The following is a 16,229-nucleotide window of genomic DNA, read 5'->3' as shown; positions in this document are numbered from 1 at the left end:
TGGAAAAAGACATTACAATTCAATTAAAATCTTACTCCTTCGAACACTCCCAGAGGGAGAAAGCCACTCAGAATTTGTGAGAAATCTAATTTATAGACTCAGTGTCAGGAAATGGAATTGTTCACGATTAACAACTGTGTGTTCCGGGGACCAAGCAGTGGGTGTAGGGCCAGGATTGTCCGGGCTCCACCCGCTTCAGCAAGCCATTTAACCTCTCTGAGCCTCCGTTTCCTCATCTGTGAAAGGGAGACCATAGCCGTGTGCCGGTGTTGTAGGGATGATACAGATTATGCCTATAAACAGTATCTGCTCACACCATCCTGCCCATGCTTAACCAGATCAGCAAATGCCTTTTCTTAAAAAAAAAAAAAAAAAAAAAAAATTGTCTGAGCAACGGAGCCATAAAAACACGAGAAGTAGCATCTTTTTTTTTATAATGTTTATTTGTTTTTGAAAGAGAGAGAGACAGAGCATGACAGCAGGGGAGGGGCAGAGAGGGAGAGAGAGACACAGAATCTGAAGCAGCTCCAGGCTCTGAGCTGTCGGCACAGAGCCCGACGTGGGGCTCAAACCCACAGACCGTGAGATTGTGACCTGAGCTGAAGTCGGTCACTTAACCGACTGAGCCATCCGGGCACCCCAAGAAATAGCGTCTTAAAGTTCACCTCCCCCAGCCACCAGTTGCGCTGCTCTGGACCTGTGGTGTCTACAGGTGCCCTATACTGCGTTAGCAGGCATCCAGCATGCTGTGTTCCCTTCTCCTCCTACGGTTCTTCCCCCACGTCTGCATTGTCCTCCAAACTGTCATTGCCCTTGGGGACATGCCGTTCCTCTCTAGTCCAGCACAGAATGCAGCAAGAAACCTCTCCAGTCTTCATGGCACAGAACTGGCCTCCCCCTAGCCACTTCTGCAGCAGGAGAAGCCGAGGGACGTGCTCCTGCCGAGGCCACCAAACCTGGCTGCCCGTCAGTCACCGTGGCTGCTGGTTAAAAGTAAAGACTCCTGGGCCTGCTTTCGGTTGTCGGGTTTTAAAGTCTGCATGGGGGCGCAGGAAGGGTATTTTCTACAAAGCACCCCAGAGGGTACCTGACGGTTTGGGAGCCACATCGTAGGCTTTCCCCCACATAAGATTTCAGTAGGCTAGGGAGAAATCCGTAAAACTCCAGGAATTAACTCAGGGTCTCCCGAGTGACGTTTCAAAAGTGATTCCCATTTAACAGATGAGAAAGATGGAGGCAAGGACGGGAGCAGACAAGCGAGCTGGGCAGCCAGGAGTGCAGAGCAAAACCCAAGACCCCTGCGTCCAATTCCTTCCTCCACTCCACCCGCCAGCCGCCACCGCCACCATGCGCCTACCCTTCAGGATTCCTTCTCCCTGGGCAGCGGAGGGGTGGGGGGATGTTGTGACTTGAGAACATAAAGGAACAATCACACGCGCGCGCACACGCACACGAGGTCTACCCTTATGAGCTGAGGTGATATCTGTTAACAGCTCTGTCAGAAGACCTGGCAGAGCTAAAAGCATCTTTTTTGGCTTTGATGTCTTGGCAGGATGCTTCCTTTGAAAGCCCAGAGACAGCCCTGTTATTTCCTCTGACAGCCCCAGTGAAAAGCCCCGAAATGAGAAGTGGCATCCACGCCAAAGCCCGAAGGTTCGATTCCTTAGGAGCGGCCCATGTGCTCCCCACGTAGGCGCGATGCAAAGCCCGCCTGGGAGGCCCGAGGGGCCCGGGCTCCTTGACTTGCTCTGACCTCTGACCCTCCTTGGGCTGGAGACCCCCCCCCCCCCACCACAGGCTCTGACTCTCCCCTCCCCCACGTGCCTTCCTCCGGAACTCGACGGCCTGGACATTTCTCTCATCTGACAGCCAGGCTATGTGTCAGCCGCCTTGCAAAGCGATTCCAGGGGCTGATCTGCTGGTTTGACCCGTTTTTAGTTCCCCTGAGGGCCGCAGGCCACTTGTAGGGAGAGGTCGGGAAATGCTACCACCCCATCTCTGGAAAGGAGGCAGGGAGAGAGGATGGCAGTGGGGACTTGCTTCCTTGGGGAGGCTCCACGTGTGGCCCACCTGTGCGCTCTCCTCCCCTGGGGCCTGGTTAGAAATGCAGAACCTCACTGCCACCCCAGACTTTCCAAATCCGAATTCTGTATTTTAGCAAGGTCCCCATAAAGCTTGCAGCCCAGCTCTGCTGCTCCAGGCTGTGTGACCTCGGCCAAGCTCCTTAACCTCTCTGAGCTTCGGTGTCTGCAGAGGGTTTTTGACAAGTGAGCCAGTGAACACCTGGAATGTGCGAGGACTGCGGTGAATGCTAGCTGCCGTTGCGGTTGGGAAGACGATTAAGGGAGAGTCAGTTTTACCACACTTAAACCCGAATCATCCAGCTATCCTTGGGGGGCGAGTGCAAACTGAATGGGAGAAGGTTCAAGATGAAAAGGGAAGGGCCCTCAACATCTGCTTAGACAACAAATGTAAGGATAGAGGGAGGAGTGTCTCTGGCAGCCTGGGCCCTCACTGTTTAATTTGGGGGTAGTCAAGATTATTGTTCATCTGCTTGGCTTGGGGGTTCTTACCTTCATTGACATGCCTTCTCGTCCTGCCATCCCTACCCCACCACCCCACGAACTTCTCTCTGAGACCCTGCTGCTTCCATGATTCGCCAGTGGAATGAAATTGCAGCTCCTTAGTGTGACATTCAAGGCCCTCCACAGTCTCTGCCTAACCTGACTTGCCAGCCTCTTCCCAGCTTCCGCCCTGTTGCCCTGCCCTTTGGCCTCAGTCCTGTCCATTCCTCAGATATTTCCTTGCTCCTGCTCTCTCCTCTGCCTGGGAGCACGTTCCTCTGATTGGAGTCACCCTTCCCTTTCTCTGTCCTCCAGGATCCTACCCCACCCTTAGAACTCTGCTTAACTGAGGGGAGGCTGTGTCATGTGCCAAGAGCACGTGTTCAAATCCCAGCCCTACCATGAACTCGCCATGCGACCTTGGGCAAGGCACTTAGCCTCCCTGGCCTGGGTTTTTCTTCCATAAATTGAGGTTCATTACAACAGCCCTGCAGAGTTGTTGTGGGGCCTCGTCCACATAGTAAGGAGAATTTCAGTTAATCAAAGTCATGGTCATTTTATTTCTTTAAAAAAGATTTTTTTTATCTTTATTTCTGAGACAGAGAGAGACAGAGCATGAGTGGAGGAGGGGCAGAGAGAGAGGGAGACCCAGAATCCAAAGCAGGCTCCAGGCTCCGAGCCGTCAGCACAGAGCCCAACGCGGGGCTCGAACTCATGAACTGTGAGATCATGACCTGAGCCGAAGTCGGTTGCTCAACGGACTGAGCCACCCAGGCGCCCCTTGGTCGTTTTATTTCTAAGACGATTCCCTCCTCTGTGAAGCCATTAGCCATCCTCCTACCCTGTCTTAAGGAATTAAGCACAGCCTGCTCTGTGTTTCATAAACTCTTTCTCCTTCCTGTCTGTGCAACGTCCCAATGCTCCCCTGGCTTCTCGTGGAGGGAGGCCCTGACCTCCCCGCTTAAAGTCACAGGTCACCGCACTCCCCACCCCAGCCTCATCACTGCTTGACTTTTTCCCCATAGAGCTCATCACCTCTTGGGCTTCTGCTCATGTCAGCTTGTGAACACGAGTCCCACCAGAGCAGAGATTCCTGTGCGTTTACTCGTGTGTCCTGGGGACCTAGCACCACATCTGCACTCGTAGTGCTCGGTATCTGTCGTCTACACGAATAAATCACTTTTGCACCATGGAGGGTATTCGGTGGGCACTCCCCTGCCTGCCTGTTACAGGCTGAAATGGGTCTCCCCTGCCACCTGCCAAATTCACGAGTTCTAGTCCTAGCCCTGAGAATGTGGGGTATTTCAGAAAGGGTTTTAAAGAAGTGATTAGGGTTAAAGGAAGCCCTTGGGGTGAGCCCCAGTCCAGTGTGACAGGTGTCCTTCTGAGAAGAGGCGACCAGGCGGTACGCACACACAAGGAAGGACGTGCTGAGGACAGGGCAAGTAGGTGGCCGTCTGCAAGCCGAGGAGAGAGGCTTCCAGAGAAACCAACCCTGCAGACACCTTGTTCATGGACTCCCAACTGCCAGAACTGTGAGAAAAACACTCCTGTTGGTTAAGCCTCCCCGTCTGGGGTGCTCCAGCCCTGGCTCAGTTATAACGCCGGCTGTGTGCTCCCTGAGGACAAGGACACGCTTTCCTCCTCTTTGTGGGCCCCGTTTCCACAATCGAACTCAGCACACAGGGGTCTAATCGAACTGCGTTCCACGCACAACACAGAGGGGCTGATGGAGAAGCAGAGGCGCCCAGCGGGGAAGGGGGAAGAGAGCCCAGCGGACGCCCGGAAGGGAGTTGTTCGTGATGGTCTGTAGAGGCTGGCCGTCTTCATCCCATGTTACTTACTCCAAGATTTTGTCCTTTCTCATTCATCATTGGATTTCTTTGTGGTGAGTGATAGATGCCGTGGTGGATAAAAGGAAAACCGAGTGAGTGTCCGAAACATGCAAAGGAGGCAGGGGTCTGTGTCGGTGCCTTGGCTCCCTTTCCGTGCACCATGTGCTTGTCGCGCTCTGTCCTAGTTGTCCTGTGAGGCCTGGGATGCCTGGAATGTCACAGACGAAGGACATTTCTTACCTCTCCTCTCCTTCCGGGCGCCAGGATCTTAAGCACAAATGTGCTCAGTCCTCACTGGCTCAGGCCACCCGCCCCAAGGCAGGATGCCGTCTCAGGCCCCACTGCTGGGCATCCAGGGGAGAACTCGCTGCCGCCCGGAGGTCGAATGTTCTCAGGCGGGCACAGAATGCGCCTGGGAAGCCGGCCGGGGTGAGACCGGCTGCACAGGGCTGGTGGGTTGTGATGCTCACCTCCCCTCCCCCAGCACGGAAGCGATGTGCTGGACTTTTAACGTGCATTTTGACATCTTTATTTTTGCCACTTCTGGCAGGTGTCCGTCTGAGCCTGAAGACAGCTGGCAGTACTGTAGCCTTCGTGCCGGTGAGGCCCAGGCCTCGTGGGCGCTGGTCCCGATCCCGCTGGCGGCTCACAGACTTTCAAAAAGGCAGACCACATGCTTCTGCTGTGCAGACGCTCACCCCCTTCTGGTGCCGGGGTGATCTTCCCAGGGCCGTGGTTCTTGTGACTCCATCACGGGGAACCCCCCCCCCCCCCCCGAGAGATGAGTTCTTCAAAGGCTCCGTGTTTTCTGCGCCCTGCCCCCACGTCTGTCTTCTCTTCCTTCATCTTTCCTTCTTTTTGATCTGCTGTGGTTTGGACTCCTGGTCGCCAAATGAGCTTTAGAAGATACTGTTTATTCTGAACCACGGTTTTTGGAACACTGAGAAGTTTTAGGATGTTTTACCACAGTTTGGTTCACTTCTGGGCCCCATTTGTCAACAGATTTAAGTCATTCTACGTATGGGGAGTTTCTCTAAGAAGAGTCTCTTCCCCCTCCCTCCCCTGCACCCATTCCTGCCCGATTTCTTTGTTTTGCAGGCGAAAAGTTTCCTTTTGCTCCCTTGCTTAAAAATTCTATTTCAGGGGTGCCTGCATGGCTCAGTCAGTTAAGCATCTGACTTCGGCTCGGGTCATGATCTTGTGGTTCGTGGGTTCGAGCCCCGCTCCGGGCTCTCTGCTGTCAGCACAGAGCCTGCTGCAGATCCTCTTTCCCCTTATCTCTCTGCCCCTCTGCTGCTCATTCTCTCTCTTTCCCTCTCTCTCAAATAAACATTTAAAAAATGTCTAAAAATTATATTTCAGATTCCCCAGTCTCTTGGCTAGTGTGTGCAAATGTAGCCACCAGCTGTCACGACAGGGACACCCTCTGTGGCACTTTAGGACCTCCTTCCCCCTTACAGAGCCCCTCTGCTCATGCCCCCGGCGCACACCCACGCATACACTCACGCACGTGCACGCACACACAAGGGTGCCTACACGTGCACACACAGCAGGACATTTTGCCGTGCCTCCTCTCTCCGTATCAGCCACAGGCCCCAGGAGGCAGCCATCCTGAGTTAATTATTCAGCCAACATGCATAGGAAGCTTACTACGGGCCAGGTGTGGTTCTAGGCTCTGAGGAAACCACAGTGAAAAGTTTCTGCCTCTATGGAATCTATGTTCTAGAATAGCACTGTCCAGTAGAAGGTCCCTCAATGATAGAAAAGTTCTGCGCTGCTTCATACAAAAGCCACCAGCCACGTGTGGCTACTGAGCACTTGAAATGTGGCCAGTGTAACTTGAGGAACTGATTTTTTTTTCATTTTCTTTTATTTTAATTAACTTAAATTCGAAGGGCCACATTTGCCTAGTGGCTGTCATATTGAAAGTCCTAGAGGAAGAAAAAAGTAGATAAATGCTCTCTCCTCCCTCCTTCAGTCACAAAATGTCTAAGTAAATTTTAAATATTGAAAAGTGCTGTGAAGAAAGCAAAGCCAAGCGGAGTAAGGAAACAGAGTAATGAATGAGGGAGGCACTGATTTACTTGGGGTGGTGGTCAGGAAAGGTCTCTCTGTGGGAGGATGCCTTTTATTTTTGTTTTAATGTTTATTTATTTCTGAGTGAGAAAGTGAGAGTGAGGGGAGAGGGGCAGAGAGGGGGGAGAGAGAGAGAATCCCAAGCAGGCCCTACACTGTCAGCACAGAGCCCAATGCAGAGCTTGAACTCACGAACTGTGAGATCATGGCCTAAGCTGAAACCAGGAGTCGGCCACTTAACCAACTGAGCCACCCAGATGCCATGAGGATGACTTTTAAATGGGGACGTGAGCACTGAGGAGCTCGGGGGTGGGAGGTTAGGGCAGAGGTCCTGTGACGTGCAAGGGGGAGCAGGAAGTATGGGCCAGAACGTGCCGGGGTTGCAGGCTGTTATAAGGGCTTGGAGAAAGGGCTTTGTGCAGAAAGGTGACATGAACTGATTCTTATCTTAAAATATGCCGCTGCTCCAGAGAGGAAGGAAGCGGGAGACCCTTGAGAGGCTGCCACAGACTTCCAGGTGGGAGAGGACGGTAGCTTAGACAAGGCAGGGGCAGGGGGATGTGGATGTGGTGTGAAGGGTCAGATACGAGATTTATTCTGAAGACAGAGTCAGCAGCGTTGCTGACGGATTAGTTGGGGTGAGCCCAGGAGAGTTTGGGCCGGAATGACCAATGGTGGAGCCACTGACAGACATGAGAAACTCTGGAGGAGGTAACGTATGGCTGAGGGGGAAACCAAGAGTCTCAGCAGCAGGGACATGGAGGCTGAAGATGTCAGTTTGGGTGTGGTCAGCAAAAAGACACGGTCCCCTCTGCTCTGCTGTGCCCGTGTCCTCTCCTCACCAGTGCCTGGAGGGACACTCACCCACTGCTGATGACGTCCAGCGTGGGAATGCCAGGGCTCCTCATTAGAATAACTGGGTTCTGGATTCACAGGGGGAAATGCCCCTCCCCAAGTCCTGCTCAGCTTTGTCACCTGAGCCCCTAAGCAGATGTGTGTGGGCACAGTCCCGCAGAGTTGCTCGTAAAAATAAGCCTCCACTTCCACCCTTGAGCACTCTCTTCAGTGGAACTCAACCCCAAGGCAATGGGAGGGACAGGAGGTAACAGCCATCTTTTCCCTTTCCCTTCTCCCCAGGTGTCAAAACACATCTCCCTTCTCCTTTAAGCACAAAATGAAAGATGCCCTCTACACCAGCCCGTGCATTTACACACTGGACGCTGCCACTTCCCCGGCTTTGCTACTCCTAATAAGCAAATTGTTCCTGTACTCCCAAATTAATATTTGTTCAATGCAATTCCAATCAGAATTCTAACAGGATTTTATTTTGCAGATGATTCTGATTTATGGGAATTGATTTATATGAAGAAATGACCAAATTAAGGAGGAGCTCACTCTACCAGACATGAAAACATACTCTAATCTACCAAAAAAAAAAAAAAAATTAAGTCGTGTGTCAATAGCTAGATAAGAGGCACAGAATAAATGACCCAGAAACGCCCTAGTATATGTAAAAATGTAATGTATGACAGAGATGATTTCACAAATTAGTGAGAACACAATACATGCTATGAGATAATTGGTAACTCTCAAAAAAAATGGTTAGAATTGTATCTTACAGCTTAACCCAAGATCAGTTGAATTCCAAATGCATTAAATGTAACAAATAAAGCTAAAACACTCTGAGAAAACATAGAATGATATGTCTCAGCTATCAAGGCAGGGAATCACTTTTTTTTTTAATGTACAAGTGATTTTTATTTATTTTCTATTGAAGTATAATTGACATATAAGATCCTGTTAGTTTCAGGTGTGCATCAGAGTGATTCTGTGTTTTTATACATCATGAAATGATCCCCACAATCAGATAGTTACCATCTGTCACCATACAAAGTTAATACAATATTATTGAGTATATTCCCTATGCTGTACATTACATCCCAGGACCTTTTTTTTTTTTTTCTTTTTTTTTTTTTTTTACAACTGGAAGTTTGTACCTCTTAATCACCCTTCGCCTACTTCATCTGCCCCTCAAACCCTCCCCTCTCTGGCAACCAGCAGTTTGTTTCTTGTAACTGGGAACCACTTTCTATATAAAAAATCACAGCGAAAGGAGCCACAAAAGAAAAAGGTTGGTAAATTTGCTGCCTAAAACGTAAAACTTTTGCATGTAAAAACACGAAAAATGCCATCTACGAACGAACACGAATGAACATAAAAGGTAAACGATCGACTAGAATCATTTTGCAACAAATATAATAAAGTACTGATGCTCTTAATATAGAGACTTGTAAATCAATAGTAAAACCACTGAGCATCACAAGAGAAAAATGGCATGAATAAACAATTCAAAAGGAAAGAACACACAGGGCAAGTAAATCTATGAAAGCAGTTCAACCTGATTAGCAATGAAGGAAAGCACAAAAGTGTATTAAGATCATCTAACCCTGGGGCACCTGGGTGGCTTAGTCAGTTAAGCATCGGACTTCGGCTCAGGTCATGATCTCACAGTTCATGGGTTCGAGCCTCCCGCCGGGCTCTGTGCTGACAGCTCAGAGCCTGGAGCCTGCTTCGGATTCTGTCTCCATCTCTCCCTGCCCCTCCCCGGCTTACAGTCCTTCTCTCAATCTGTCTCAAAAATAAATAAACGTTAAAAAATTTATTTAAAAAAAAGATGGTTTAACCCTATCTAGTCAGCAAGGCGTTTCCATGGTAATATTCCACGTAGGTGGAGTGGTAAGTTGGGCATTCCCGTTCATTGCCAGGGGAAGGGCCAGCTGATGGAAAAGTTGGCCAAATGAGTGAAGAGAACTTAAAATGCACATATCCTTTAACCCAGTGCTTCTGTGTCTAAGCATTCATCCTAAGGACTTACCAGAAATAAGGACTCACGATGTTGCCTGCAATTTTGTTGAGCAGAGCCAAAAATTGAAGAAAAAAAAAATGTCCAACAAAAGCTGAATGACTAAATGTATCACATGTGTATATCCCCCCAAGGTAGTATCATGCAGCCATGTTTAAGTCATTATTTTGCTCATTATTAATAGAAAGAGGGAACATTTCAAGTGAAATAAAGGAACTACAGTATTCAGGGTGATTTTTTTCTCCTTTATACTTGAAAGCATTTTCTGGATTTTCTATACTGGTGACTTCTGTGATAAGAAACAAGAGTTGATATCCATTTTCTAATACCCATATAAACACCATTTGGTGGCCCCAGGTAAGCCTCTTGCTTCTGATGTACCATCAATTAAAGCAGCTTGAGAGCCCAGCGACATCTCGACATCTCATCTCTGCCACCCCACCCACCACTTCAGAGCTTAGAGCCTTCATTGCATTTCTGTATCTGTTTGCCTCTAAACATGAACGAGTGACCTGCACCCTCCTTTGCTTGCGTTGGGCCGGTTCCCACTGCCCTTCCCAAAGAAAGGAAGAAAAGAATGTGATCTTTTATTTTCATGTGCATCCTCTCTGTCTGTGCGTACCTAGGTGTCTGCTTTATTGTGGGTGCCAGTTGGGGTGGGTTAGAAAGAAATGCTAGTTTCTTCTGCCTTGTGGAAAAACACTGACCCTATCTTTGTTCTTGTCCCACAGATATGATGCTGCCTCTTGTGTTTAGCCATTGGAGCAGTTACAGTTTTTTGTGCTGAGATCATTCTGAACACTCAAACACTAGACTTCAGCATTCAAGGGAAGCCAAAGCCATTGGAGGGGGAATAAAGCCCAAAGCCTTTTATCTGATTTGCTCCAAAAATTTCACTGCCCCTTCCCTACCCACCCCCCTCCCCAAATTTAAGCTGTTGCACACAGACAGACGGCATGGCGAGCAAGCGAAAATCCACAACCCCGTGCATGGTTCGGACATCACAGGTAGTAGAACAAGATGTGCCCGAGGAAGGAGACAGGGCCAAAGAAAAAGGAAACAGCACAACACAGCCTGAAACAACCAAGGACAGTTGGACAGTAGAACCCGAGAACTCTTCCAAAGAAAATGAAGTGATAGAGGTGAAATCTACAGGGGAAAACCAATCCAAAAAACTCCAAGGTGGTTATGAATGCAAATACTGCCCCTACTCCACGCAAAACCTGAACGAGTTCACGGAGCACGTTGACACGCAGCACCCCAACGTGATTCTCAACCCCTTATACGTGTGTGCCGAATGTAACTTCACAACCAAAAAGTACGACTCCCTGTCTGACCACAACTCCAAGTTCCATCCCGGGGAGACCAACTTCAAGCTGAAGTTAATCAAGCGCAATAATCAAACTGTCTTAGAGCAGTCCATCGAAGCCACCAACCACGTCGTGTCCATCACCACCAGCGGCCCCGGAAGCGGCGACGGTGATCCCGGAATCTCAGTGAGTAAAACCCCCATCATGAAGCCAGGGAAACCAAAAGCCGATGCCAAGAAGGTGCCCAAGAAGCCGGAGGAGGCCACGCCCGAGAACCACGTGGAAGGGACTGCCCGCCTGGTGACAGACGCGGCTGAGATCCTCTCGAGACTCGGAGGCGTGGAGCTCCTCCAGGACACATTAGGGCACGTCACGCCTTCTGTCCAGCTCCCACCAAATATCAACCTTGTCCCGAAGGTCCCCGTCCCGCTGAATACTACCAAATACAACTCTGCCCTGGACACGAATGCCACCATGATCAACTCCTTCAACAAGTTCCCTTACCCGACCCAGGCCGAGTTGTCCTGGCTGACAGCTGCTTCCAAACACCCAGAAGAGCACATCAGAATCTGGTTTGCCACACAGCGCTTAAAGCATGGCATCAGCTGGTCCCCGGAGGAGGTGGAGGAGGCCCGGAAAAAGATGTTTAATGGCACCATCCAGTCAGTACCCCCCACGATCACCGTGCTGCCGGCCCAGCTGGCGCCCACAAAGATGTCACAGCCCATCCTCCAGACAGCTCTGCCGTGCCAGATTCTCGGCCAGACCAGCCTGGTGCTGACTCAGGTGACCAGCGGATCAACAACGGTCTCCTGCTCCCCCATCACGCTTGCCGTGGCCGGAGTGACCAACCATGGCCAAAAAAGGCCTTTAGTGACTCCCCAGGCCGCCCCCGAGCCCAAGCGTCCACACATCGCTCAGGTGCCAGAGCCCCCGCCCAAGGTGGCCAACCCTGTGCTGACGCCAGCCAGTGACCGCAAGAAGACAAAGGAGCAGATTGCGCATCTCAAGGCAAGCTTTCTCCAGAGCCAGTTTCCTGACGATGCTGAGGTCTATCGGCTCATCGAGGTGACCGGCCTTGCCAGGAGTGAGATCAAGAAGTGGTTCAGCGATCACCGGTATCGGTGTCAAAGAGGCATCGTCCACATCACCAGCGAATCCCTTGCCAAAGACCAGTTGGCCATCGCAGCCTCCCGACACGGCCGCGCGTACCACGCGTACCCGGACTTTGCCCCACAGAAATTCAAAGAAAAAACACAGGGTCAGATTAAAACCCTGGAGGACAGCTTTTTGAAAAGCTCTTTCCCGACCCAAGCAGAACTGGATAGACTAAGGGTGGAAACCAAGCTGAGCAGGAGAGAGATCGAATCCTGGTTCTCAGAGAGACGGAAGCTTCGGGACAGCATGGAACAAGCAGTCTTGGATTCCATGGGGACTGGCAAAAAAGGCCAAGATGTGGTGGCCCCCAATGGTGCTCTGTCTCGACTTGACCAGCTCTCCGGTGCCCAGTTAGCCAGTTCTCTGCCCAGCCCTTCACCAGCAATTACGAAAAATCAAGAACAGGTACATCTCCTGCGGAGCACGTTTGCAAGAACCCAGTGGCCTACTCCCCAGGAGTATGACCAGTTAGCAGCCAAGACAGGCCTGGTCCGAACTGAAATTGTGCGCTGGTTCAAAGAGAACAGGTGCTTGCTAAAAACCGGAACCTTAAAGTGGATGGAGCAGTACCAGCACCAGCAGATAGCGGGAGATCACGTTTACGACGCCCCACCAAGGAAAGCAGTGAAAGCCGTCATCACTGAGAGCCCAAAGAATGGAAGTGATGTGGGTCAGCAACATTACAAGGACCCCAAAAAGCTCTGTGAAGAGGACTTGGAGAAGCTGGTACCCAGGGTGAAAGTGAGCAACGAGCAAGCCAAGGATGGTGTGCCGGCCAAGCCTTCTGAAGCCACCTCGGACAGGTCGGAGGGCAGCAGCCGGGACGGCCAGGGCAGCGACGAGAATGAGGAGTCGGGCGTTGTGGATTGGGTGGAGGTCACGGTCGGAGAGGAGGACGCCATCTCAGACAGGTCGGATAGCTGGAGTCAGACGGCAGCCGAAGGCACCGCAGAACAGGCCGGCTCGGACTCCGACAGCATCCCTGCCGAGGCTGGCCAGGCCTAACAGGTAACCCCCTCCCGGCTCCCCGCAGGAAAGTAGGCGAGGATGCTGGCTTGCTTTCTCTGTATTGCCAGAGTCCATATAGGTTGTAGGGTACGGAGATGTTGACACAGATGATGAGTTCTTTTTAAAAGTTCTTGTTTGAAAAAGGAAGGAAACCAGGGATGCTGGCAGGCCAGGTCAGAGGACCTGGAGGGGGTCCCGCAGGACCAGTCAAAACGGTCCTTGGCTTCATGCAGGATGGAAAGCAGGTGTGAGCCAGCAGGAGGTGAGAGCAGAGTTTACTGAAGGGAGAGAGAGAGAGATTGAGAGCAGATATGGACGGAGCGTCTGGGAGACTTAAAAAGGAAAGGAGCAGGAGTCTCATCTTTGCTTGGGGTCTGGGGATTTTATTGACCATTGCGGTCTGGAGCACATGTCCTCTCAGGCATCCAGGAACTCAGGGTCCAGGTGTCCATCATAAGTCGCTCGTTCCCTGGAGTCAGGGAATTTTGACGACGGGATGTCTAGAGTCAGTGGTCTGCAATAGGCAGGCGTGTGCCACATGATGGCCTCGCCTGGTCCTTCCTGAGATGTTATCTACTGTGCTAGAAGGCCCCAGAGAAGTCATGAACTCCTGGTCCCTTGTAAGGAGGACGTACGTTAAGGCATGTGCGGCGCGGGGGGTGCAAGTCCTAGCGAGAACGAATAGAAGCAGGAAAGGGAGCAAAAAGCAGATTTTATGGAGCCCTTCGGTTTCCTGGTCTCACTAGCGGCTGGTGGATTTTGTGTCCTCGTTTGCAAGGCCCTGCCCATGAGTGACAGCGCTGTGGCATACCTTGGACGCACCCTCTGGGGCCTCTCTGTTCCTCAGTCTACAAGCAGTTATAGGGACACAGCCTCTGCCTGCTTTCTGTTTGCTGCTGTAAGAAACGGACCTGAAAAGGATGTGTCTTTTCCTTTTGCTTTCTGTGTTGTTTTGTTTTGTTTTGTTTTCATTTTCATTTTCTTTCCTTTCTTGGATTTTTAAGGGTAGCTAACCAAGTTTACTGGCCAGAGATTTGGGGTTGTTTCTTTCAACCTGACAGGTTTTGGTGTTTGCCCAGTCATGGCTGAAGGAAGGCGAGTTTCTCACTATATAACACAGCTCATAATTGTGCTGAGTGGGTCCCCAGAACCCCTTCAAATCTGGAAGAGACTGGTGTAAATTAGGCCTGTGGAGCCACAAAAGCCTGGGAAGGGAGGTTGCCATGGTTACTAATGGCCGTGTCATCCACATGATGGGACATGCACCCAGGCCCTGGTGTTTGTGCTTTCACAAGAGGTCTGTGCAAATCAAGGCCTCAAAACACAGCAGCTTGCTTGGTGGTAGGTTTAGAATAGAGGGGGCAGCGGGGAGAGGGGTGCAGGAGGCAGAGAGCCGACCTTGGCCAAAGCCGACACATTCCACGGGCAGCTTGGAACCAGGAGGGAGAGGTGTGATTTACGCTCTGCCCAGATTGGCTTCTCCAGAGGTCACTTAAAAGGCAACAGAAGCCCCCCCCCCCCCCATCATGTCATCTTTAAAAATAATGAAACAAAGGTAAGAACCTCCAGAATGATTGATAAGGTCCCGAAGGGAGCCCTGGAAATTACCATGCTTCTTTATTAACGACTTCAGACAACTTTGGCTGGTCATGCCCCTCATCAATTCATTTATTTCATAGTAAGAAATAGCAGTAAAGAAATAAATGAAAAAATAAAGTCTTCTTAGAAACCGTATTTTAGCCGGTTCCATCAGTTAGTGAAAGAGCAGTTGAAGGAACAGCCAATCAAAGATGCCATCAGGGCTTCTTCCCGCCGCCCTCCCCCCGACTTTTCAAGGGGGAATCGTAATGGGGTACAGGTGAGGAGGCGGTCCAGAGGGGAGGGGCTAGTGGCAGGAGGGGGCTAAAGTCCAATAGTACCAACTGCCCCCCACCATCTGGCTACCTTGGTTCCTCCCTCTGGCTATTCTCGTACCTTCCTTTGAGACCTAGCTTGCCCTGTCTTCTTTCCTTGACCTTTTCCAGTGCATGACATAAATTTACCCGATTGCTTTTTCCTCCTGCCACGGAGTAGACAATAGGGTTCAGTTCAATCCAGCAAATACATTCTGCACACCTACCGTGTGCCAGTCTCTGTGCTAAGTGACAGAGATAACGGGATGAAGAAAGCAGATAAGAGTCCTTTCACGTGGTGCTCAGTCAGGCCAAGGAGAGAGGAAATTGCTCTTTCCTTTACTAGCTGGGGTGATCCATGGTGTGATAGGGACACGCCCAGCTGTGCACTGGAGCACGCAGGAGGGGCATCCAGAGGTCAGGGCAGGCTTCCCGGAGGAAGGGATATCTGTCTCAGAGACTAGCTGAAGGGAAGGGGCTGGCCGGTGCACTGACAAGGAAGAGTGGCTCATGTGGAAAGGGACAGACAAGGAAAGTTCCAGAGATGAGAAAAGGAATGGTACAGTTGAGGAACCAAGAGAGTTTGGGCACAGCCAGAAAGCCGAGTTTGGGGTTCAGGAGACGATGAGAAAAGGCAACTCAAAGAAATGACCGTGGTTTTCCACAGCAAGCAAAAGCTGTTCTGAACCAGCTGTGTTGGCCGAGTTTGAGTAGAATTGTGAGTGTCCCGTGTCCCAGAGTGAGCTGGGATGGCACTTCCAGGTCCCCATGGCTGAGTGGGGTTTGTCTAGGGGTAGCAGCTCCCCAGGGGCCCTGAGGCCACCTGTCCCCATCCCTTCTCCCCCAAGCTGTACCACCACCGACAGGGGAACATGCCCAGCTCTTCTGCCTACCATCGGGCCTGTTCCCCACGAGAGGCCCAAGAGAAACATAAAGGGGGAAGCAATGCTAAAACCATTAATGAGCAGCTTTGGAGGGAAGGGAGGAAGGATGGAAGGGTGGGCGCAGGGCCTCCTGAGCACCAGAGGCTGAGCTAAGTGCTCTGGCCCCAGATGGTCTTCCTCGGTGCTCCTAGTGACGCCGAGAGGTAAGCTACTGTATATTATCATAGGCCTAGAAACTGAGGCTCAGAAACCAAGGAGCGTACCCTCCTTCTCCCAACCAGCATCTTGGCTTCCCTCCACAGCCCCGCCTCCTACTGCTGTCTCTGCCTCTCTGTTTCTGACAGAAACTCCCTGTCTCTGGATGACCCCCAGGGTGGGGTTGGGAGGTGGGTGTTTAGATTTGACAGTTGATATTAGATAATTCAGAGATGAAGGAACTAGCTGTTTTCTACCTCCCACCCACCCCCACACACACACAAACCCAGAAATACCGTGGAACCCCCTTTTATGTTTATTTATGGCGAATGCCCTCAAGTGTGAGCTGAAAAATGTTCCCAAACAAGATGCTATGGTCTGCTTGACACCGGGTAGCACCCAGTGTCCCTACTGGCTTCCTGATGTTTCCGAGGTGCTACTGCA

General features: G+C 51.0%; 1 protein-coding gene across 2 annotated transcripts in view; it reads left to right on the top strand.

The window, feature by feature from the left end:
• The window catches only part of ZHX2 (zinc fingers and homeoboxes 2), a 162,178-nt gene that overhangs the window by 135,767 nt on the left and 10,182 nt on the right, over positions 1-16,229 (top strand). For both annotated transcript variants that reach the window (XM_027063972.2, XM_053208308.1), the window contains one exon: positions 10,070-12,814. In XM_027063972.2, coding sequence (XP_026919773.1) covers positions 10,295-12,811 — 2,517 coding nt within the window. In that variant the 5' untranslated portion in view covers positions 10,070-10,294 and the 3' untranslated portion in view covers positions 12,812-12,814. The remainder of the gene's footprint in view (positions 1-10,069; positions 12,815-16,229) is intronic.

The sequence above is a fragment of the Acinonyx jubatus genome, chromosome F2 (assembly GCF_027475565.1).
Source record: "Acinonyx jubatus isolate Ajub_Pintada_27869175 chromosome F2, VMU_Ajub_asm_v1.0, whole genome shotgun sequence".
In the NCBI taxonomy this organism is placed as follows: Eukaryota; Metazoa; Chordata; class Mammalia; order Carnivora; family Felidae; genus Acinonyx; species Acinonyx jubatus.
This window is presented reverse-complemented; position numbering and strand designations above follow the sequence as displayed.